Source organism: Buteo buteo, chromosome 12, assembly GCF_964188355.1.
Source record: "Buteo buteo chromosome 12, bButBut1.hap1.1, whole genome shotgun sequence".
Taxonomy (NCBI): domain Eukaryota; kingdom Metazoa; phylum Chordata; class Aves; order Accipitriformes; family Accipitridae; genus Buteo; species Buteo buteo.
The window spans coordinates 29,026,157-29,051,055 of NC_134182.1; the positions used below are offsets into that span (position 1 = coordinate 29,026,157).

A 24,899-nucleotide genomic window follows, 5' to 3' on the forward strand; every position below is an offset into this window, starting at 1 on the left:
AAAATTAATCTTAACACTGTGGTTTCACAGATGTGAAGCATTGTGTTTTGCTTATGTGATTAATTATTTTTTGTTTCCTCCTCTTAGTAATAGTTTTCAGTGTTTGTTTTTCTAGTGTGATCTGTGCAAAGGGAAAATTCTTAAGGGAGTCCGATAACATCTTCATAAATTATGAAATAAACATTAAAAAGGTATCTTCCTAAAACTTCTCTTTCTTTCCAAGAATCTAAAATACAGATGGATATAGGGAGGAATGTGTGTATATGGGGAAAAAAAGTTGAGGATAGCCACAGCATGTTACTTCCTCCTTATAAAAAGTGCTGCAGAACCTCTACATCAGTGAAACTTCTTGGTATATTTTGCTCACCTAGGAGAGGTTGATGCTGGAAGTAATTGGCGATTCAGTCTAAACTTATTTGATGGTTTGTTTTGCAGGTTTTTTTCTTCCCTGGGGCTTCTTACCATTTTCTTCATTTAGATACTGGTCTTAAATTTGTTTTGAAAGTTATGTACTTACCCTACTTCTTTTCAGCTTCTTTATTTCCAGTGGAAGTGGTGAGGGGCTCAAATCAGTATTGCCAAATTTGTGATTGTGTATAGAAATTTCACATAAACTGCATTAAATGAGCATATTTAAGGGTAAGAAAGCTAGCGCTCAGCAGCTGAGAAATGCCAGATTACTGTCATCTATTGTCACTGCTTCCAACACCAGTTTCCTTGGTTAGCTTCTGCTGAGCCCTCCTGCTCTAGGTCACTAGTTGATCCTTTCTCTGCCTCCATATTTCTTCATACTGATTCACAGTATTGCTCCTATAGCTTTTAGTTTAACTTCTGTCCTTTATAAGATGATTTTTGTCTCTGCTCCCTTTGCCTTGCTAACCATAGTTTCCCCTTTATCACTGTCTACCCTAGGGGTTTTTTTTCCTTCCTAGCCCTCAGTGCAGCCTCTATGATCAGAGTCCCTTTGACTCCGTTTAGAGCTTTTTAAAAAGAAATAAATAGTTATATGTTCTCATTAAAATTGGTTCTTTTCTTTTCTTTTCTTTTTTTAATAACTGATTAGGTTAGGCAGGTGTAAAGATAAGTATTTCATAAAATGAATGTGCAGCTGAAAGTAGTGTAGAGACTGTATAAGACGCATTTCATTGCATCCATGTTACCATCATATTGTATTTTAACTGGTCTTCCCAGATTGACCCAGTTTGCACTATTCACAGACTCTACAATTTACAGATGTTAATAAAATTGAAAATTGGGAAAAAAAACTTAATGGAGTAACTAAATTTGATCTAAACCCACTTTGGCCTCAGAATAACAGGAGCTTCACATGTATTTTATTTAAGACTTTTAATGTATCATTACAAAATAAACTGACTCAGTGTAGGAAGTGTGACATAGTAGACTGAGCATGAAAATGTTTTTGGTAATCCAGCAGTTCAGAACTATTACAGATGTCTTAGAATTATTCCTATTTCGTTGTGGTTTTTCTAATACTATGGGTATTCTTTCACTACAGGTACATAAGAACTAGAGTTCCAGGCTGTCGAAAAAGATGGTCATGCTCTCCCCATCCCAAGCCCCGTGTTCTCACCCTTTCTTTCCCTTGCGTTGGAAACTGTGTCTGTCCCTTACGGAACTGTGTAGCTGTGGGAGTCTGCTCACTGAGCAAATCTAATAGCAGCATTTCCTGGGGCAGGTTTGGGGGTTAGGGAACTTGAGGTTTATTTTAGTTTTGCCTCCCTGGATTGACTTGCCTTGTGTGATTGCTAGGTCTGATGCAGGAAGTGGTAGCAATCTGCAAGGCAACCTACAGTTGCAACAGAGTAAAGAGTGTGTACCTAAAGCCTAAGTCTCTTCTATTTGATTATACAAAACATACTGCTTATACTTAAGCAATACTTCCTGTTTCTAAAAGTTAATGTAGAATGACTGGAAAACTTCATATATGAAAAGTCAGGCCAACTCTCAGGCTGGTTTCTAATTTTCTTTTTCATAGTGCTTTTTGTTTAGTGCTCTGTCTATATTGTTTCTGTATGGAAACATTATTGACTACTGACTATAGATTTTGTTCACTTGACTAGTGTTTGACTGTGATGATTGTCTAACAAGTTGCTTGTCATCCATGTTAGAGTTTTTTATTATGATATTTTCAGGATTCATTTCAATTCATTTTTATGTAGACATCTGACATTTTCTGTAATTTTGATTGCTTGGTAAGAACTCAGTTGAAGTGGTTGTGGCATGTTGAAGCATTGCTGATTTCTGTGGAGAGTTGAGTCTTAGTTGGTTGATACTACTTTTGGTTATGGTGTTTAACAACATTTGTCTTCTGGAGGATTTACTAATAATTGAAATTTCCTGGGTTTTATTTTCTTCACAACTATATGTTAAACACCAAAATTTATCCCAGAAATTCTAATGTAATTATTAGCAACTTCTCTGTTTAAGAAAAAAAGTTATATGGTTGTGTGAAACAAAGGAATTAGGTGCTGTAGTATCTCTGCTACTTAGAATATTAGCTCAAGCCTTGGAGTTTTTCATGTTCTTATAAATACGTACCATTAATATAAATTACAATTGCCCCAAAAGATGTAGTAATTAGGTTAAATTAATTAATGTAGTAATAGGCACTTTCCATACTTTAATTTATTAAAATGAGCAATTGACTTGGTTTCTGCTTCAGTGTTCCAGGCTTTGATAGTTTGAATTCAGAAATACTGTCTTGAGTGGTCATGGGTAATTGCTGTGTATTCTTCTACAGCCTTATCCCAATTATATGTGTATCTATGCTGCACAAGGTTGCACTTTATTGCAAATTGCTGATGGTTAGCCACAAAATCCACTATTGGAATTTGACTGAAAATTTCTCTAATAATGTTTGCCTTTCTAGCTTGAATTCCGCTCACTTAGTCTTTATCTTTTGGTCAGTGGTGTCCGTTTTTTTTTACTTGAAGACAAAGTGAAAATAAAGAGCAGAAAGAAGCTCACTTTTAACAAGCACTGGCCAGCACGGTGTGTGTTACTGTCATGTGGCTGCGCAACTCCTTCCGCTTAGGTGACGGGTGCTGCTGTTCAGAGTCGTGGTGGTGCAGAATTAGCACTGTTGACTTCTATGCCTTCAGTCTTCTCAGACAGAAGTATGAAAGGGGATCGCTTGGTGGGCTGCTCTGAATTCTAGGTCTCCTGAACTGCTTGACCCAAGCTGGAGATTCAGGGTGCCATAGTTAGTAGGGGGCTTTTAGCCTTTGCTTTGTTTTTTTGTTTTTTTCCCTCCTTTTGGGGTGTCCCGGGGAGGAGTACCACAAGCAGAGCTAGACAAGCTTCCTCCCTGTGCTGAGCAGAATACAGAGCAGAGCTATTTTTTGATGTGGTGGATCACAAAAAAGGAATTTTCAGCTGAGAATTCAGATGTATTTGTGTAGTGCTATCATATCCAGGTTTTTACAGGCATGTTCTGGTTTTCCAACTAGAAAGCTTATCTTGATTTTTGAGGATTTAGGGTACTGGTCTGGAATTTTGGACACATAAGCAGCTTGGTCTGAGCAAGCTGCAGGGCTCCTACATAATCAGAGGCCCTGAAGAAGTTCTTTGCAAGTAGGTAAACTGAGGTATAAACCAAATATGTTCTGGGCATTGTGGATTTACTGCATGTACACAGGTCATCTGTGCAGTGTTTTCAGTGTATTTCCAGTGCATCCCATGTGCTGGATTTAGTGCATGTTGCGCACTTCTCTGCCTGGGAATCCTAGAAAGAAAACAAGGATGCTCTGTCCTTTGAGATTGCCTTCTACCTTCTTCCTCCAGAAAGGCATGTTACAAAAAGCTTCAGTTAAAAATTTGCTTTTATGGTTCTACAAATGAACTTTCAGTTTAGAAGAGCATACACATTTTCATAGCACAGTTATCAGGAACTAGAACTTAGAAGCTCAAAGGCTGCAGGTTGAGCTCTACTGGTCCAGAAGTATTTGTAGAGGAGAATGTAACACTCTCTTTATTACTAGGATCAGTCAAGATCTGGCTCTCATCGCACGGGAAATCAACGATGTAGCAGGAGAGATAGATTCAGTGACTTCATCAGGCACTGCCCCCAGTACCACAGTAAGCACTGCTGCCACCACCCCTGGCTCTGCCATAGACACTAGAGAAGAGGTAGGAGATCTTCATGGAGAAATGCATAAGGTTCTTCCTTTTCTTTATTTCTTTTGCTTTTAGCATTTTGCATAGCCTTTTTAGTTATTTCCACTCAACCCGTATGCATGATCTCTACATTGTTTTTTGATTTGAAGTTCCTTTACATTTCAACAAACAACCCAGAAATTATTCTATGAACACAGCTTGTCAAAAGGATGCATACTATCTGTCTGTCTCTTTTTTTCCACGAAACATAGGACAAGATAGTTATTTGTTTCTTGCTTATCTTTAGCCTTAGATACTGTTGGATAGTATCTAAGTGCATTTAAAGATACTAGTGTGTATGCGGAAATATATATAAATGTATACATTTAATACTTTGCATAGCTATTAAAAACAAAAAAGTCCCTCTTTTCACAGGTGACATAAAAGTTTCGTCTTCTGAACACTGAAGTTCCTAGGTATCATCAGTTAATAAGAACTTTAGATTTTCTTTCTTAAAAACATTGTTGAAAACTACCTTGAAATAAGTTTGCCTTGTGCTTCTAATAATTAGTTTCTTCGACTATCTCTGGTGTGCTGTTCTATGAATATATTGACTAACTTGTTCTAGTAACCATCACAGATCTAATGCTGATAACGTGTTAATCTGAATTTAAATCATCACTTTCTACCATATTAAAATTCACCCTAATATGTTGTAAATGTTTACTGCATTTTTTCTTCATAGTATTCCTTTCAAAACGTGTTTATTCATTTTTGTGTGCATAAAGTTTGGTAACACATTAGTTTACTGTGTTTAGTATAATACTGTCTTTTTCTGTGGAAAAAAAGATATAAACAGTGATAAGAAATCTGTGAGTTGGGTACTCAGAAAAATTGTAACTGCACTCACATAGACTTTGTTTTTAATTCTTATGGACTTTAAGGAGGTAAAGCGCTCATTTTCTCAGATCCAGTTAGATCACTCTGATTTTTATAGTACTAAATAATGATTTTCTTCTCTAAAAAATATTGTACAGTGTGTACATACTGCAGGTGGCAGTATCTCCTTTAAGTAGGTACAGGTGTTCCTGTAACACTGACTAATCTGGAAAAAAAAACCTAAATTTGATAGTGCTGTACTTAATTCCACAGATAATATCCACAGATATATTGCATTAATCGAAGGAATAAATTATTCAATATAAGTTTATAGGTAACTATTATGTTACCTGCCCATAAGCAAAATTTCTGTGAGGTAGTCTAATTTTGCCATGTATGTCTGGTATTTGGAAAAAAAAAAAAAGTTCATTTTTACAAGGTATTGTTACATAAGAGATGCATTACTTTATACCATATAAGACAAAGAATGATTTTTATTTGATAGGCTTCTTGTAAACTGTTTCAGAAGGAAAAAAAATCTCCGTTTTGCCTGTATCCACTAGGTTTCATAAACTGCATTTTTCTTTTACCCCCCAGTTGGTTGACCGAGTATTTGATGAAAGTCTCAATTTTAGAAAAATACCTCCACTAGTGCATGCCAAACTGCCAGAGGGTAATGGTCGGCCTAACGATGCTAGACCTCAGCTAACAGATGCCCTTGACCCCCCAACAATTACCCGGAGAAGGACTTGGAGCAGAGATGAAGTGAGTACACAACAGTATCCTCTCTAGTAATGTGTCTGTTTTAAGCTTTTACAATTGCCTCCGCACTTAATATTCTAGGCACTATCCTTTCTTTCCTACCTGTAGCAGATAACATTAATACTGGAAAAAATTATTTGCGTATTACTTAATTTGCAAAATGTTCACGTATGATTGTATATGAAACTAATTAGAACACAAGTGTGATTTTTTTTTTTTTTAAAACTTAAAGATTTTAAAATATGTGGAATTGTTTGTATTTAATTCCAATTAAACTAATAATATCTTTTTTTAATGAAAATCTTACTGCAGGTTATGGGGGACAGCTTGCTGTTGTCCTCAGTCTTCCAATTTTCTCGCAAGATAAGACAATCCATAGACAAAACAGCAGGCAAAATCAGGTGGGTTTTCAAAAATTACTATTACTGAAAATGTCTGCTCTCATCAACATTCCTACTAGTAGAAGAGATGTGTATAATACAGATAGAGCAAATGTATTTAGTAGCAACTTGTGTTTTAAAAAAAGTGGTTACCTATGACTTTTTTAGCATTCAGAAAGATTTGAGGTGATAAATTTTCCATTATTGCTTGTGTGTATTTCACATATGAAGATAAATATTAGCAAAGTTTACACGGACAGAACAGTATCCATCATACTTCCAGCAAAGGAGCTGTTCCAACACGTGCAAATGCTGTGCAAAATCTACACGACCTCTATGCAAGTCTTGTAAAACTCCTTTCCTTTGAAGGTAAGGTTAAAATGTTGCTAAACTGTAAAACCAGGCCCTGTATGTTTGCCAAGTTGTTGTAGGGATCCCCCATTTTAGGAAGAAAAACAAATGGGACAGAGGAGAGCAGTTTCAGTAAATCCTTCTGAAAAAGAACTTGCTCTGGAAAAGATGTGGTCACTTTTGAGTTCTAAATCTAAACCAGATGTAACCATCTGTTATTTTTAATTGAAAATTCCTGCTTAGATAGTTAGATTCCTGCATAAAATGTCACACTATCTAACAGGAAGGATAGACATGTCAAAAGTGATAATATGTTGCTCTACCAACACTTCCATTTTTCTTGAATGAGTGAGTGTACAACCATTTGGTGACCAGTATGGTTGACAAGAATAAATGAAAATTATAAATACAAAGTTCGGGGTTGTTTAATTCACGTGTCCTTCTTTATGTCTTTATGCAGTTAATCATTTTAAAATAGCGTACGTTAAAAATAAGAAAGTTATTTGGCTGAACTTCATGTATAGTTTTCTGAATGTGAGAAAATATTAGGCCTGTAATTGCTCAGTTTGTCTAGGAAGTGTTAGATATTGAAATCTTAGATGGGTGACAGATTAATAACCAAATCACAAATTTATTTCAGCATAGGGTGATGTAACTAGTAAAAGCAGTAAATACTAACATATCTGAAGATTGTATTCCCATGGGAGTACCAAAAAAAGACTTGACCTTAGAAATCAAGAGGAAGAAAAGTTATCTATATTAATCGGTAAAAACTGTAGGTTATCTGCCATTTCTAGTCCTGCTCTTTCTAGTAGGAAGAGTATGACTGAGTGAAGAATCAAGTCTTTAAAAGCCTGCTGCCCATTCTTATTATTTCTGTTCTAAGTTTTTTTGTGTGTTGCTTTTACTGGTGGTTACAGGTAGCATTTGTGAGTACCTTATTTCCGCTATCTTGGAACATGGTCCTGGACTGATAATCATCTCACTTCTCTTTTTCCAATTCACTATTTTGGGGCTGCAGGATTATAATATTGGGAATACGCCATTTGCTGCCTTTCCCTCTTTGGTTTCCCCAGATACAGTCTTTTATGTATCATACTATTTATTTAAATATCCTTAAACAAAAGACATAAATGTCTTTAGCTGTGTAAATTTCAGATACAAATTAGTTTGTGAAATGCAGGTGTACAATACGGTTACTCTCAAAAGCTGTGCCAAATTAAGAGTTCAACTTCATTATGTAGAATTTATTACAAATTATGCAGAAGTTCACAACTTGTTTGCGTTCAATCAACCTCTGAGTACATGCTATCATTTACTTTAATAGCTGATCTCAAAAAAAGTGCAAATAAATACATGCAAAGAGGTACTTGAGCATGACCATTCTTTGAAAGTCATTCTAAAAGGCATTTGAAATTTGGAAATAGAAACAAAATACTACATTAAGGTGTTTTTTTGAGCATAATTCTCTGGGAAAATACAGTGACATCTGTAAGGAACTCTGCTTACCGATATTTTTTTTTTTTTCCTTTTAAAGCTGCATCATTGGAACAAGAATCTTGCTTATTGACTGACTTATTTGTGGTAGGCGTCTAGGACGATATGTATCTTAAAATGCTTCAGAAGCAGTAGATAGTAGCTACTCTACTTTTTTTGTTGTGCTGATTTTTCTTGATGGTTAGCAGTTTCTGATCTATAAATATGTTGCTAGCACAGCTGTAGTTAACCTAAAAAACAGTTCAATACAGTGAGTTAAAACAAATTTATGTATGTGAATTCATTCTGAGAAAAGCAGGTAACTAAAATCAAGTCTTACACTTTTCTGATTAATTTTCTGAGCTTAAAAGGTAAGCCAGATATATTGTAATGAATGTAATAATGATGTGATCATGTATATTATAACTATAAGCATACCTATAAACACTTTATATACATTTAAAGAAAGTGGCATTGCTTATTTCTAAAAAAATATAATGGAGAAAGGCTCATTAATAAGTTATTATTTAGCATATTCCCAAGAGCTGTGATCAAAACTTCCTTTTCCTGCCACTCAGAATGGATTTGAATAATATGATGTTATTCATAATGTCATTAGTATTTTGAATCAGAAAAACAACCATAGTTTTAGAATTATTCTTTTGGAGAGTGTATAAGGCTGCTAGGACCTATTACAGATTTTACCTTAGCTTTGTTTTGATGTACATGAGTTCAACCAATTGGTGTGCTTCTATTCCTTTTACTGGAGTTAAGCCAGTTAAAATTTCTGCCCAGAACAGATACAATGAGAATCAGTCAGGATTTGTCAAGCTAGCAGCTGCGTATTTATGCCAGAGTACTTAACCTGAAAGGAGAGGAGAAATTTTTAGAGGCACCAATAGGAGTAAGATAGTAAGCCTGACTGTGTTTTAAAAGTCCTCCCTCAAATTTTCTTGGTTGCCAATGTAAAAAACTCTCTCTAGAGCACAGAGAGTATGGGCAATTACAATCCTTACAAATTGCATCATAAAATTGCATATTAAAAAATGCATCCTTCCTATCTGGGTCCAAATGGTGAAAGACGTGCTTCCTGTGAATGTGAACACCCTTCCTTCTGTAATAGCTAGCTTTACAAAAAGGCCAGTTCCACTTTGGCTAAAATATTAAGAACATAAATATTTTCAGTGATTCTGAGAAGCAGATCTAACAGAAATTAAAATGAGCTAAAATCAGTCATGAAAATAAATTCATATGAGGACAAAAGGAAATAGATATCTTTTTGTTTGACTAGCTTCTTCCCACTTCCCCACTGCCATTTCTGTTTTCCTAATTTACCGATAATGTTCCAGGTTTCACTGAATTCTATAATCGTTCCTACCTTCTCTTAAGAAATAGGATCGAGAGAAGCTTTTGATGCTGTATTCCTCACCTACATTCTCCCAGTGCTGGCCAAACTGTTTTTTTTCCCCAAGTCCCAGCATGGTATTCAGATTGAACCAGATTCAAATGCCTGGTTCTTTCCTTTCACCAAATCCTCTATATGTTTGTAATTTTCTTCAGGATAATGTCATAGCTTGGGTATTGCTAAATTACTTTTTTATATTTTATTTTTATTCATTACTTTGTATAATCAGTTACATTCTTATCTGCTGGTGTATACAAAACTACATTATATTTAAAAAATCTGCAGCATTCTTGCCATGTATCCTATAACACGTTCTTTGCTAATAAATTATTGTGGTGGCTTCTCAGGAAGCAGTTTGTTTGCTTTTCTGTCTTTTATATGTTATAATGAGTTTGCAGGAATTTTCAGAGATTATGGAGGGAAGAGGTAAGTAGGTTTTGCAGTGGGAAGACCTGCATGGTTTTATCAGTGCTTTACAATGTGAATGCAGTGTTTAGTGGCTTGCTTTGTAGCAGGCAGCTTCCTCTTATGTCAGGCAAAATCTAGGCAAAGCATTCAGGTCAGTGCAGGTACTACTTGTCAGTCTCTGCAGTTTGCTGTGCATCCTGCAAAGTGCAGTGAAAGTAAAAAGGGGACTGAGCACAGCCAAATGAGAAAGTTCAGGCAGATTTGCCCCAGAGAGTAGAGAAAGGCAAGAGCAGAAGGTGGCAGGCATTTAAGAATATGTTGTCTTAAGATAAAGAGTATGGTTAGAAGGAGGAAGAGCAAAGGAGACAGAGAGTAAGACCCCCCCAGGAGGTTAAAATGTACAAAATGAAGAAGTGAAAAAAATGTTGTAAAAAGGAAATAGGCTTCCTAAAATTATAGTTAAAACAAATCAGCCTTGCCACTTTATAGTGGAAATAATATTTTTTTAAATTACTGCTTTCATTTTTTCCTCTTTTTTTTTTTTTTAATAAAATGACCTATGAAATGGAAAGCTTTCAAATTGTAAAAGAGAAGTAAGAACATTATCTCTAAAAGAGGATAAGACTGAAAACACAACATACACAAGCAAAGGCATTAATCACATACATAAAGATAGAAGTATTTTAATATAACATGAGCAAGAACGTAAATGAAAAAAACATGCAGTGTCACAATAAGTTCTATATTTTTCCTGCTAGTGCTGTTTACTGCTAAATAAAGCCTTATTTTCTATTTTCCTGCTCATTTCCAGTGTGATATAAATGCTGTTAAAGTACAGAAAGTATAGCTGCATAAGATTCTCAATATACTGAATCCAAATATTTCCAGGAATGGTCTGTTTTTAGTGTATGATCCTATAAAGGATTTAACTGGCTCTGCATTTTATTTATTTTAGCTCATCAGTGTCAGACAAGTCCTAAATTTTCATTGTAACTGAACTTTCTGCTACCCAGATCTGCAGTTGTATGGCTTAGCAAGCTTTTGCACTCCCTTCCAGAACATAAAAGCAACCTTGTCAGTCCTCTGATGATAAGCTTCGTTACAAGATGATGATGCTACTTGAGGCCATAAAGTGTTTCATGTTTTCTTCACTGTAGTTTCAATTACTTTAAATTTATTTTTTTCCTTCCTCAAGAAGTATGTATGGATGTTTACTCCTTGTATGCTTTGTACATGAATAAATTAAAGTCAAGTAGTAGTAGTCATTTGCCTCAATCCCATGACATTGTGTCATGAGAGTAGTTTAATTCCTCTCAGTGAAACATCTGACAAAAACATGTTCTGAATCAGCAGCTAGTGAAGACCTCAAAGACAGAAGAAGAGTTAAAGCGGCTTCTGGATGGGCTTTCTACAGACATATATGTACCAATACAATAAGACAGGGTACACGTTTTGAAAAATTACAGGATAATAATAGAGAGTGGGATTTTCCATAGGGTATAAATAACTGAAGATGAACAGAAATGCAGTACTGAGTGTCCCAGCTTTCTTTAAAATTCTTAGTCTGTATGTGATTCAAGGTATCATGAATTTCCACCTTAAAAATTATTTCCTCAGAGATGTACCTACACTAATAACTTCTTTAAAATGTACTGCGTTTTGGTCATGATTTAAAATTGGTTAGTTTGTTTGCTTAGCAGTTTTACTGCAGCTATTTTTGTACTTTTAACTCTGAAATACCAATTAGAGAAGTTGATTTGGACTGATCTATGTCATCATGGTGTCACTATAAAAAAAAGAATACTCAGACTTTAAATATCTGCACATTCCTTTTTTTTTTTTTTTACTTGTGCAAATGTGGACAGTTTAAATTGTTTAAGATATGACAAAACAAAAACTATGTATCAGAGCAGGGAAGCAAAACATAAAAGAGGAATCTCACAGTATGCTTGGGGGTTTTACAAATAATAGAAGTGACTTCTTTCAACATGTAATACAAGTGATACTTATATTACTAAATCATGTAGATAGAATTTGTGTGTTGAGACTTTTCGATGAAAACTTCTTCTATGAAATGCATTTTTCTTTTAATTTCCTGAAGTGGTTTATTTTTCATTAAATTCATGTAAAATACAAATGTAAAAGAGTTGCATTTATTTAGCATTGTTAATCTTCCTGTTATGTTTTGCAATTGTTGTAAAATGCAGTGTTAATAGGGAGTTCTCTGGCTACTGTAAAATAGTTGGATTTTTTAAAAAAAGGCTCAGTAGTGGAGGAAAGAATCAGCTGTGTCTTTTCAACACCATAAGCAAGTATTTAGCTACAGAACTGCCATTTTAGTGTCAATAATAATGATACTGCTGAAAACCTGTATGCTTCCCTGAAAATTTAATCTGTATGATTGGATTCTGTCACTTTTCAATATTTGAGATTTTACTTTTATTCAGCGCTCCCTATGCTGCTTTCTTGTATTATGTTATCTTTCAGGTTTAGTTTGTTTATTCTTGTCTATTTTAAACATACTGTTCTTGAATTTCTTTCTTCTAGAATATTATTTAAGGACAAAGACAGAAATTGGGAAGAAATTGAAAACAAGTTGCGAGCTGAAAGTGAAGTTCCTATTGTGAAAACATCAAGCATGGTATGAGTAGTTCTTTTTTCCGGGTGTGATTGAGCCTCTTACCTAATTTCTAAATAATCAGTAGAGGAGTGTATTATTTTCAATGACATAAAGGCAAAAATCTTTAAAAGGTTTTATTTAGACACTCAGTATATTTCAAGAATAAACCTAATCTTCTTTAATAATTACTGAGACTTACTATCTTATAAAGAAACAAGAAATTGTTCAGGGGAAGTTCTCATAAAGAATGTAATAAAAGGGGTTCAGACTATATATAGACCATCAGTACTTTAGTATAACCAAAGGTAACAACCATTAGTTTTAATGTTGGATTGCTTTCAAATGAACTTGTTTTACAGTCTAAAGACTACTTTACCTACTGATTATTAATACTTAATATATAGTACTTAATACTATTAATACTGATTATTAATATTTAGAGAAATAGTTGTATTTTGCTATATGTGAATGAAAACAATCTGTAGACACCTTGCAATTAAAGCACTCCTCAGTGAAAAAAAATCATGTTGATTTTCTGTGGAAGTGATTACTGTAGGGTATCAACTACAACCCTAGTTGATTCATGTAGGCTTCTACCCCTGCCTAATTAGGGCCATTTCATGACCAGACTGTGACAGTGTGAGGGAATGGAGCACACGTTTCCTAGCACACTTCTCCTCTGCTTCTAGACACAGAACGTAGGGTTTGAAAAACATCTCTGCATGTGAGAGCAAGCGGAGAGTCTAGCTACATTATCCTGTCTGGAGTATGGTTTTGTTAAGAATGTCAACTTACAGGGGACATTTTATTTTCTGAGGGGAAAGGTGGGAGAGGAAACTCCTCACGTACTTCGTACTGGACTGCTCAGAAGCAAAATGTGAACACATTTCCTCTGGCACTGAACTGGCTAGCACTTCTGTGTTAGCTCGTCATGAGTTATTAAACTCACCCAGATTGATTTTTCCTGGAAGTATTAAAAACTTGGCCTGTAATTTCTGCAGAATGGTATATTTTTTAAGAGCAATCATTAGTAACTCAGTGTTGTAATTTAATAGATACACTGATGGGGGGGGGGGGTTTAAAGTTCAATTAAGCAAGTTACTCATAGAAGTTTCTAATTTCAGAATTATGATAATATAAGGAGTTTCTTTTACCCATTTCCAGAATAAGATCAGAGTTTAGTGTTTTATGTTCTGAGTGCTATGGATATGGGGTTTTAAGCCATTCATTAAAAAAGAAAAAGATTAGTTGTATATTTATTCCTAAGTTCAGCATTTTACAAAATTTTTTTTTCAATCCATTAAAGCATCTCCCATTGTTTGACAGTGTATGGGGTTTTTGTCTATGCACTGATTTTCAAGTTTCTGCTCAGTTTTCAGAACAATATGTTGTTCAAATGCAGTGCTTATTTTTACCACAGAATGATATTAAAAGTTAACAGAGGACAATTGTAACTGATGTTTGTTTTGTCCTTGGGACATTTATGTCCAGCTCAGATGTGGAATCTGCTTAAAGATACTGACTTTGTAAAATCCAAGGTAATCAATCTCTTTGCCACTCACAAAAATCACATTACTTAGTACAGAATGGGTTTCTGAAATGGGTTAAATGGGTTTGTGAAATCGGTGCCTTTGAAAATTCTCAGCTTTTGAAGACCACTTATAGCTCTCCTCAGCAGTTGGATTAACAGTATTCTTCAGTGTAGGATCCTTCAATTGTAGGATTTACATATTTATAATTTGAGATGTGGTACATTTAATGATTGTTGTGTTTCTGAGTGGGTCGCTGTGGCTACATCTGTGTTAGCAAGTAGTGCAGCACAGAGGAGAAAAATCTGTAAGGCCAGTGAGTGCTGAGGATCCAACATTGGTGTACTGTGCAGGGTCTCGTGGGCACAGGGCCCGATGGTTGCAGGCAAAATCCCGCTGCAGTCATCTTACTATTCTGACTCACACCTGAACAAGGTTATAAATGGCCCTATTCCATTAATACTGGGTTTATACTGTAACTTTCCTGTAAAGGTTTGCTGTTACTTTGCCCCATTTCTGCAGAACTGTGGTGTCTACAAGTCTGTGCTTGAGAAGGACTAGTGCAGGCAAACAAGCAAGGGACAGAGTGAGGTTTGGTTGACCCTAGCCGTTGGCCAGTGCAGAGGAGCTCTTGGTTTCCGAGTGGGCCACGGCTGCCCAGCCTCAAGCACTGCTGCCCAGGACCCGTGGTGGACGTGGCTGGGCCACCACCAGCAACGGTGTTCCTGATGCCAGGAGGGACAACCCAAATAGCATATGCAAAGGTTGGGGAGGGGGATTGTTTGCTACTGATAGGTGGTTTGAGTCTCTTTTTCCTTAATGAAACGTGTTTGTTTCTTTCCTAGGAAATATCATCAATCTTACAGGAGCTGAAACGAGTTGAAAAACAGCTGCAAGGTACAAATCTTTTTTCACTTTTCTCTTTTGCGGTTGCTTGCTTGCTTTACATTTTTTTAGTATATATCTGTATATATGTGTGTATCATGAAACAAAGTTGTTGCATTTTATTAAAATATATTCAGAGTTTCAGTTACATGCATTAACATATAATTGCTGGCACAATTGGTAAAGAAACGTCACTGAATTATTTTAAAACAGAAAAGTGATGATATCTTTTTATATGGGTGAGAAAAGGCTCAACTAGAAATGAAATAGTCCAGAGAATCCCAAAGGAATTATTTTTGAAACATTCTTAACAGAAATATTTTTGTGGGCAAATATTGAAGAGTAGGTGATAGAGAATCCTGAGATTAGGCTTTATAAAATATTTTTTGCACATCAGTAATACCCTCATGCCTAGCACAATTCAGTATAAGGAATGCACTGGGACCATAATCTATAGGAAATCTCAAAAGAAACCCTGTATCTGATACAATAAAACGAAAATTTAGAATTAGCTCTTGACACCTTCCCTTCACACTGCTGAATCCACTCTTTGTAATTGTGGAGCCCACAGACTACAAAATAGAAGAGTTACTTTGCTTTTCCCCTGCAAAGACTTACCTATGTATAAAATGGAAAGTATGTTGTGCTTACAAAGTCTGCTATTTAGACATATATTCCATTTATCAAAATCAGCTCAAAAACTGAGTATATTTTAAAAAGAAGTTGCAGTCTTATTTGTGTACTGTTTATACTTAGTTTATTGTTTAATTTGCAGTGGTCAAATGGATTAGTGGTCCATGCTTATATATAATCATTATTGTGTTTCTTGTAAATTTCCTATATTTGTCATTTATGGTATTCAGATTTAATCCTACAATGAAGCATGTTTTAAAAAAGACTGTTTCAGGAGGAATTGTTAGCCACCTTTTGAGACAAATCAGTATTTGTTTCATACTCAGCTATAATTAAAAAATGTTAACTTATTACAAGTTCTATTGTGTTTAGAGAACATAACAATGCAATAAGGCCCAGAGAAAGAGGCCAAATCATTTCCTTGTGTACACAGTGGTGTCCAAATAGACGTTAGTAATTTGGGAAATTAAAAAGAGAGGGGTTCTATTAAATGTGACAAATGTGTCAATAGTACAGTAAAATGAAATGGTACTAGCTGCTTCAGTTTGCCCTCACTATGTGGAGGGAGAGGGACAGTAAGTCCATCATTATGCATTAAAAATGATAAATGACTGCTCTTTTATAGGAATTTCTCAACGATGGAATTAGCATCTATGGATATTTGAGGGGTGGAATGAAGTGTAATACAATGCTAACATTAGGAGAAAAAGCCCCTTAAACGTGACTAAAAATCCCATCTTTCAGTCCCTATAAGCTAATCATAGATGTTTGTCCTCTCTTTCCTGTCCACACATCAGGCAGAGTTTAGCTTGTGTTATGCAGTTCTATTTCATCTAAAGTTGTAATACGTGTAAATGCTTTTAAATATATATATCAGCTACCTATATGTTGGATACACCACTCTCTTGTACTGGAAAACACGCATAAAAGCTCATGTCTGTCATCATTTAAAATAAGTGTGAGAACAGGATTTTTGTGGTTTTTATGGTAACAGAAAATCATATTTTTTTATGATTTCTTCCCTATCCCTTTCATCTTTTCTTGATTGCTTAGCAATTAATGCTATGATCGACCCTGATGGTACCCTGGATGCTCTGAGCAACTTGGGATTCGCCGGCCCCATCTTACCCGCTCAGCCGAAGCCGAAGTCCAGTCCCGTTTCCCAAAGTACTCGCCCTCAAGTGCAGCCAAACTGCCAGCCCGAAGCTCGGGCTTTTCGACCTGCCGCCGTCCCTGTTGCAGCTGAATTTGAGAATGCTGAATCCGAGTCAGATTTCAGCATACATTTCAATAGGTTTAATCCAGATGGGGAAGAGGAAGATGCCACCCTGCGTGAGTGACATCTCAGTGTTGATACAAAAACCTTTCATGTGGAATGTCTAGGAATAAAGGAAAAATTATAATATTGGTTTTATAATTTTGAAAAAAAAAAAAAAAAAAAGGCTTGGTCAAACAGCAGTTGTTTTATTAAACCAGTTTTCTTTAACTGTGATGCTTTGATTGTCACACAATTCCTTTTCAAATCATAAAGATATGCATAGATACAAGTGTAGGAAAGCAGATTGTGGCAGGTTTGCCCTTTGTGGTTGTGTGCTTTGCAAAAGAATTATTGTATCAGCAGTTTTCCCTTAATAGATTTATTTCTTTTTAAAAGCCATGCAAGCAGTCTAACATTTAATGTTACTGAAACCCCAGATCTCTTTGCCAAGCTGCTCTAATGAATGGACTTCCTCCACTAAAGTTTGTACAGAACTGTTGAACAGTTACATTTAATTCTGAATTAGATGATTTATATAGGAAACATTATCTTTGACTACAATGACACATTACTGCAAAAGGTAAGACAGATTTCAGAAAACATTCATTCTTGTGTACTGAAAATCTTAAACAGTTCTGTGATTTATATAACCTTGTTGCTGTGTAAATTGTCTTGGGGTTTACAGAGTTCACATATTATGTTTGCACTAAGATTTGCTGGGAGTGATAGGTGAACATATCGATATCATTAAACAGCAAGCAGTGTTTTGATGTACATAGAAAACTGATAATACTGTACCTGTATTATCATTGCAGTGTTTTAATCCACTTTCTCAAAGGACTATTTGGCACTTTTTGATCTTCTTCAAATGTCTTTTTGATGTTAATGAAAGTAGAAGTATTTCATATCTCATTTCTGTCCAAATGTTTGTTGAAACTAGGAAACAAATGTAAACATACAGCAACGTGGGACATTTTAAAGCATATTGAGGCAAATGGGCTCTCACCAATTCAAATGCAACATAAGCTTACAGAAGAAATTACTGTTCCTTGGAATGATCATGAGATGTAAAATTTTCTTTAGGGGACTTGGAAATAGGGTTGTCATAATTTGCTTGATCGATAGATGCACTCCCAAGCAAATGATTTTATTTGCTTCTGTATATTTTCCTGTAGTTTTGCTAGTAAAGCTGTCTCTGTCTTACATATTTAAAAGGATTCTGGAAGACGACTGCTAACATAGACATTTTGCTTATACCACTGAAAAGCAAGTCTATTTAAAGTTTCCTATATAAGCCTATTTTCCTTTTAAGTTGTCCCAGTAACTTAACATTTGGAAATAATAATAAAAATAAAAGTAAATTACTTTGTATTTCCAGAACACTGTAATTTGGAGGAATGTTATTTCTGTTAAATGTAACTAATAGACTGGAATTTTCCTATGTTTGCATCAGTCTCTATATATTAAGGTTAAAGATACAGTTTTGCAGCTTTTATGAAATGGTCTTTAATATTTCAGCAATAATCCTGTATGACATTTGTTTAAAAAAAAACTACTTTCTGTACACTTTTAAATTGTACAGGCTTTCAGAAGTCAGTAAAAGTTGGACCAGTTAATAAAAATGCAAAAACTTTTTTTGTAGAGATGTAAAAACAAAACCACTAATCTGTTGTATAATGGATTTCATATTTTCTTTAAAAAAATTAAAAGGAAACAGCCTTCATGTATGACTCAATATGCTCTACTCCAGCTAACTGTGGAAGCCTGAACTACACTAGTTTACAAAGGCTACAAGACAAGTTTTAGAAGGTGCAGAAGGGCAAAAATAAATTGAAACTAGAGCTAGGTGTTGAAAACCGAGTGTACCAAACCATCACCATAATTCCTTCTTTTGTTTAATGCTTGGGAACATAATTTTTCTGCAGACTGGAGGGGAAAGTAGGAAATGGCTTGGAAGGATTAAAGGTGCAGGCTCTTCATGCAAGATTCTGTTTGTGTTTTCAGGCATTTATACCTTTATGTTCTGTAATAAGCATTTTGCATTACTATGTTCTTATTTTGTATGAACATGTTCTCCTTATTTATTTTTGTTACATTTATTATGTATGTTATTTTGTTATATGCATTTACAACTCCGTTTTTAAATAAAGTGTTTCTGGAACTTTACAAACGTGTGAATATGTAATTGAGAGCTGGGAAGTTCACTCAGTCTTCCTGCAGTCTATCTTACCTTTACTGAAATGGGAAATGACTTTTTTTCATAAACATCTTTTCTCCGGGAAAAAGTTATATTATTGCTGCTGCTGCTGCATCATTTATTCCATGCTGACAGTATTGGCTCACTTTCCTGTACTCAGGTTCATTTCCACACTTGAATTGATTTTTGTGTGCAAAGCTAGAGGCAAAAATAATCCAGTATGCTGGTCACCAAATAATGACTCTGTTTCCCTTTGTAGAATGAAAGTAAATGAGTTTTAATGTACCTGCCAGGTGCAACAGTAGATGGTTTTCAGGCTGCTTTCCTTCTGCTTTATGTATTGGAAAACTGTATTGAACATTCTGATTTGGCTCCACACTGGTGCCTTTTTTCTTCTGTCCCAGCTTTGACTCTATACGTACTTTTTCCTGCAAGACAATAAATTTCTTCTTCTTAACTAACTTCATGCAAGAACAAAACTATGAGTTTAGTATAACGCTCCAAGTATTCCTTCCCAGCTTACACATTTCAGTGTTGCTGAGCTTTGCTCTGATCTTTCTTCTGTGCACCGATTTTTCCTTTGTATCCCCAGTCTGATGGCATTGAGACTGCACTAATGGCACACAGGAACACTCAACAGCACTGAGCTCTAGAAGGGCAGGAGATGTTTACTGATGTTCATAGATGCCAGTTTGGTATAGTCAAAGACATGAAAAAGTCAGAAGGGCTCTCTAGGTGCTCAGGCCTTTTTCATATTCTCCAACTTCACTGGCTGCTATTGTTTCCTCACTTGTTGCCGATATCCCTCTGTCTTTGCAGAAGTAAGGGGAATGCACCTCTGGGTTAATGTTCTCATGCACAGAGCCCCATTTCTGTAAGCGATAGCGCAGCATATTGTTGGTTCTTCCCACAGAGTATATTCATCTATCTTCTATACTTTGAGCTGAGGTTATGCAGAGATGTTTTTCAGAAGTACTTGTGAAATCCAGCGAAGTTGCATCAGTCTTCTGCTTCCTTTTGCCATCAGCAAGTGGGGCTGACATGCAGTGACAGAGAGAAAGCAGAGTTCAAGCCTTTTCTGATCAGCGCTGTTGGGTCCTCCCTTAGCTACATGCGCTGTTCTAATTATACACCCAACAAATACTTCTAACGACACTCACATCTAGTTGTCGCGTACAGAAATAAAGCTAACAGTATAATTTGTGTGCCTGACCTGGTAACAGCAAGATGGTGTTTCACGACAGCGTGTACTTTATACCAAAAGCAACTGGTACTTTAGTCTCAGAAGAGAATGCTGCTTCATACCAAAAACTGAATTTCTGTCAGTGCCTGTTGGAAGGCCTTTGTAATTTTAACTGGAAAGATTTCAAGCACAGAAAAGATCTACATTTACTGCTTTGACGTGCAGCCGTGAGAAGAAAAGGGTATGCAGGAATGCATGAAGCATTCTGTGAAATAGCGTATACGCTAAAAGCAGGCCACTCACTACGTGTCAAGGAGATTTTATATCCCCAAGTCTTCTGTGTCTGAAGAGAATTACAAGGAAAAAACTTAGCCGCTCACCATACAAGTTGCTTAGCTTCATCTTGATGAATAATCAGATTTTTAAAAGTGCAAGAATGTCGTCTTTGACTTCAATTAGAGTACATCGGTAAATGCTGACAGGGTTACAGTCCTGGTAGTTCAGCCATGCTTGCCAGATGCTAAATACATCTGACAATACCGGTCTTGGCAATATTGCCCAAGGACAGTTGCCTAATGCTAAAGAACAGCATTCCCAGCTGCACTAGCTCAGTAATCTTGTAAAAGCGGGTTTTGTCCTTAACTCGGTAAGCCTTACCCAGCACTGTTCCTGCAAGTGATGGCCAACAGAGAGCTGGTTGCGAAGCAAGGCATTTCCTTTTCGGATTCTTTCCTCGCTATTCATATATTTCTGGAGGAAAAGATGTAGTTAGCAAACAAGTGGGATTATGCAGCCCTGGCAGGATAAGGCAAGTAGAAGCCTGCTGTCAAAGATCTTCATCTTTATCTGTTCCAACCAGAGCAGAGTTAACAGTGAGTGCTCACTTTGTCTTGCTAACAATTTCACGAGCAGTTACTCTTTTGTGCGATAAGTTAACGTTCTTACCTTACATCTGAGGAGAGCTCTTAAAATGACAGGGTATTACAAAATGCTGTCTTTGGGGAGGCTGTATTAAAATAGGAGTTTGTAGTTATTGAATACTCTCATGGGAACACAGGGCAATGTTTTCAAATTAGAGCTGCAAAAATTATTCAAGCAGTAGGGCCTTAGGGGGTGGAGTGAGGGGATAGAGATTTGTTCATTTCCGGGATAAACCCCACATTTTCACTTACCAATTAATGGGTGTCCTTGCTAAGATCTGTTGCTCTAGTCCATCAGTTCCTTAGCGGTAGCATTTTTAGACCTGTTTTAAAAATTAATACACATTTATAATTTATAAGGCTTTCTGTTCCTATGGAGTAGCTAAAAGCACTATCAGGACTCCAGAGGTCTTTATATTATATTAAAAAGTAACAGTTTAGCAACAGTATGACTTAGCTTTCAAGCAAACTGTGGTCTTTCTTAACAGAAAAAGCTGAATTAATAAGGATTTTTTAAAAAATGTGCAACATGAGGTTTCTAAGTTCTGTAAGTCTGTCCATGCACACATGGACCTGTATGAAGCTGGGCACAAAGAACAAGCATTATATATAAATTTCCAAAATGTTAATGGGTGACTTCACATTTCATTCACAGCATCAGCTCTGAGGTAATGTTATTTATAAGTTAAGAAAAATTCATTGAGGAAGTAATACAGAGGTGAATGTGAGTTGTGGCTCAAGTTATCTGTGGCTGCTTTGGTTTAGAGATGACTGCAGATAATTCAGGAGGTTTTAAAAGTATTAAGAAATTAAGTGCCTTAATAAAGTCATTGGAGAAAATAGACATAAATGGTATTTCCCAGTATGACAACTGATTAATAAATGAGCAAAATACCACGGTCTCAACAGACGTTATTGGATTAGGAGGCTCAATGAAGTGCAAAAGGCTAAGCAAGCTTTTGTAAAAACTGTAGAAAGGAATCAAATAAGAGGTGAACAGCAGTCAGTGAGGGTGGGGAGGGATTACTGAGTCCCAGGCCAGGGTCATATGTGTTACGGAGCGGTGCAGTTAATTGGAGGCAACTTGAGTGCAAAGGAGAGGCGAGAGCTGCAGATGGCACATGAGAATTTGGCCAGGAGAATGGTGCTTTCCGAGCCGGTCAGCAGCTGCGCAGGGATACGCACTTCCCACTCCAAGACGTGCCTCAGGTGCAAGAGAGACTGCAGCCTCCCTGCTCCTTGGCAGAGGATGGCAGCTGGAAATACTTGGAAGTTATTACGCACGCTAGTAATTGCATCAGTTTTCTCTCTGCAGAATAGCTCGAGTTTCTCAAGTAAACTGACTGAAGCAATAGAAAGCTCTTTCCATAAAAAACCCCAAACAAATTCATATCCTCCAGTGCAATTTATTTTATGCTGTTTTCCTAAAGTCATTTTTGCACCTCCCAGATGAAATTGATTTAACTGACTGAAGATGCAGGTGTATAATGTTGTGATCTTATTACCTGCACACTTGGGAACTCAAGTGATATCAAAAATTTGCCACAGAACCCTGTTCATTCTTTCTTTGTTTCCAGACATGCAAGGGTATATGCAAACCAAGCTCCTCATGTCATTGCTGCTGTCAGTACGATGGACGGCTGATAAAATGGTCATTTACAAAAAACAACTTTTTTTAATGTAACTTATGCAATGTTCTTAACACCTTACAAGTTGCTTGCTTCCCATTGCAAGTCTGAGGTAAAAATGTAGCTTTAGTGATTTCTTGAGTTGATGTTCTAAATGTACAACCTCCTCAAAGATGGCTCCTCTGCAACACCTTTCACATTTAAAAATGCTGGGTTTTACTGAAAATCACATCTGTGACTTCACTGAAGTTATTATTCGGAGGGCAGAAGTTCAGATACAAATTTGAAAACACAGCTTAGTGGCTTATCTCAGTGCTGACGTTAGCACTGGGCATCCTGAACTTAGGAGAGGTGCTGTGTTTCGATCTGCATGAGCAGGGTTTGCTCTTTGGTGTAAGCAGCATTAGCCGCTTGGACTTTTTGAGAATGTGTTTTTAGGCTTCCAAGCTGTTTAAGTATCTAAATTTCTAACTGGCCAATTTAAGTATTTTTCAAGGTTCAAAGTGACATTAACATAGAAAGCCATCATTTCCTTTTTAATGATGAAGTGGTTTTATTTGGAAAATAGGTGGATTTTATGCGACTGAAGGAAAAGTGTTCAATAAAATCATGCATTTGTCGCCTAATGCTCCAGCACTGAATTACAAGTTAAGCAGAGCTGATCTCCATGAAGTCAATGGAAAGGTTCATGTAACTGAAGTTACATGCTCGGTTAACTGAGTGCAAAACCAGATCACTATATTTTGCTTTTCACTTATATGCAGTTTTGTAACATTCAGAAAAGCTGCCTCCCAGCACGAGCATTTTTAAAAGCAATTTTAAATGAGTTGATTATAAGCTTTAACCTGTCGTTTCAGAAGCAACTATTTTTAAATTAGTAGGAAGAAATTCATCCTGGCTGACATCAATGGTTTCTTTTAATTGATATTTAAATTCCTCCAGATGAAGAAACATGCTGGAACTTGCCTTACTGCTTAAAATGCAGTGAGCCAAAAAATGGAAAGCATAGGATAGTAGGAAAAAATCTATAAAGCAATAGGTATGATTAAAAAGCGTAGCTGAAGGAAATTTCTAATTAAGGATTTTCTCCAGGGAGACACAGTGAAAAGCTTGAAGCTAAATGAGTTTTGGAGAATCACTGCAGATCAATGAACTGGTCTTGCCACTTTCTAGAGCCTCCCAGACGGCAGCAGTGAGGACTGGCCTGGATAATTTTACGAACATCAGTATCACTTGTAGGCTTGCACTGCAGTATTGAAGCCAAAGAAACAGTTACAAGGTTTTACTCTCCAGTGCTGCTTTCCTTCTGAAATCTTTCAAGCGCTTCACAAACATTCATTTCGTTATGAAATTTCTATAAGGAAGTAGCTTCATCCTGATCTTACAGATGGGAAAAGTGACTAAGAAAAATCTTATTGTATTTGCTCTCAGAAAGTGCTGAGGCAAGGCTTTGCCACGACTGAAATCTCAGTGGGTTACAACGTACAGCCTGATGGTAGTAATAACGCACCATTTGATCTGACAGTGCTCATTTTTTAATATCAAATTTATCCCCGACTCCCGAGTGGCTGTGACAGAGCCAGCGACCTGTGTCTTTCCAGCCAGATCAATTTTGCTCACTGCTCCCTCCCTTTCCCCTGTCTGGGTTTCTAACAGTGCTCCTCGCTGGCACATTTGGAGCTGCTGAGATGCAGGTACCCATCCCAGCGAGCTGCGTTAGCTTGCTGGTCTTGGCAGCCTCCCCAGTGGTCGGCTGGAACAGGAGGCTGACTTGGCCTAGTTTTGGGATAGTTTCTCCTCTCTGTTAAACATAGAGTTGTCGCACGCGTACTCCTCAGTGCTGTGCATATCTCAAAATTTTCACAGGTCTCCTGAAAATTTCTTTTTCAGGTTTATCCCCATTTTCTTCTGTCCATTAGACAACGCTGGATGCAGCGATGTGTATCAGTTGTATTTGAATGAATATGGTCTGCCTGTGCTTGAAGTGCTCTAATTCTCCATGCAAATTATCTTGGTTTATGTGCATATATTTAAAAGTGTCCAATTTTTTTTTTACCTTGAGAATTAATGGACTAACAGATCATATGAATAGAAATTTTCAGCCACTGATACTGGGGCCTTTAGATTTGCTGCCAGTTTTGCAGCACTGCAGAAGTACTGACGGTAGCCATTTATTTTAGTTTTCTAAAGTAAGGATTCCATTTCTAAATGTATGCAGAAGGCCAGAGTGAAGGGTGTCTATGCAAGTGTATTTTGTTCAGTTGGCCCA

The 24,899-nt window shown here is 36.4% G+C and overlaps 1 protein-coding gene across 5 annotated transcripts in view; it reads left to right on the top strand.

Moving 5' to 3' along the window:
* Positions 1 to 16,841, top strand: part of CEP170 (centrosomal protein 170) — a 104,757-nt gene extending 87,916 nt beyond the window's left edge. For 3 of the 5 annotated variants that reach the window (XM_075043183.1, XM_075043187.1, XM_075043184.1), the window contains 6 exons: positions 4,002 to 4,179; positions 5,593 to 5,760; positions 6,070 to 6,158; positions 12,325 to 12,418; positions 14,772 to 14,823; positions 16,498 to 16,841. In XM_075043183.1, coding sequence (XP_074899284.1) covers positions 4,002 to 4,179; positions 5,593 to 5,760; positions 6,070 to 6,158; positions 12,325 to 12,418; positions 14,772 to 14,823; positions 16,498 to 16,784 — 868 coding nt within the window. In that variant the 3' untranslated portion in view covers positions 16,785 to 16,841. The remainder of the gene's footprint in view (positions 1 to 4,001; positions 4,180 to 5,592; positions 5,761 to 6,069; positions 6,159 to 12,324; positions 12,419 to 14,771; positions 14,824 to 16,497) is intronic. The other 2 variants (XM_075043186.1, XM_075043185.1) reach the window with 2 other exon arrangements.
* Positions 16,842 to 24,899: the final 8,058 nt, after the last annotated feature.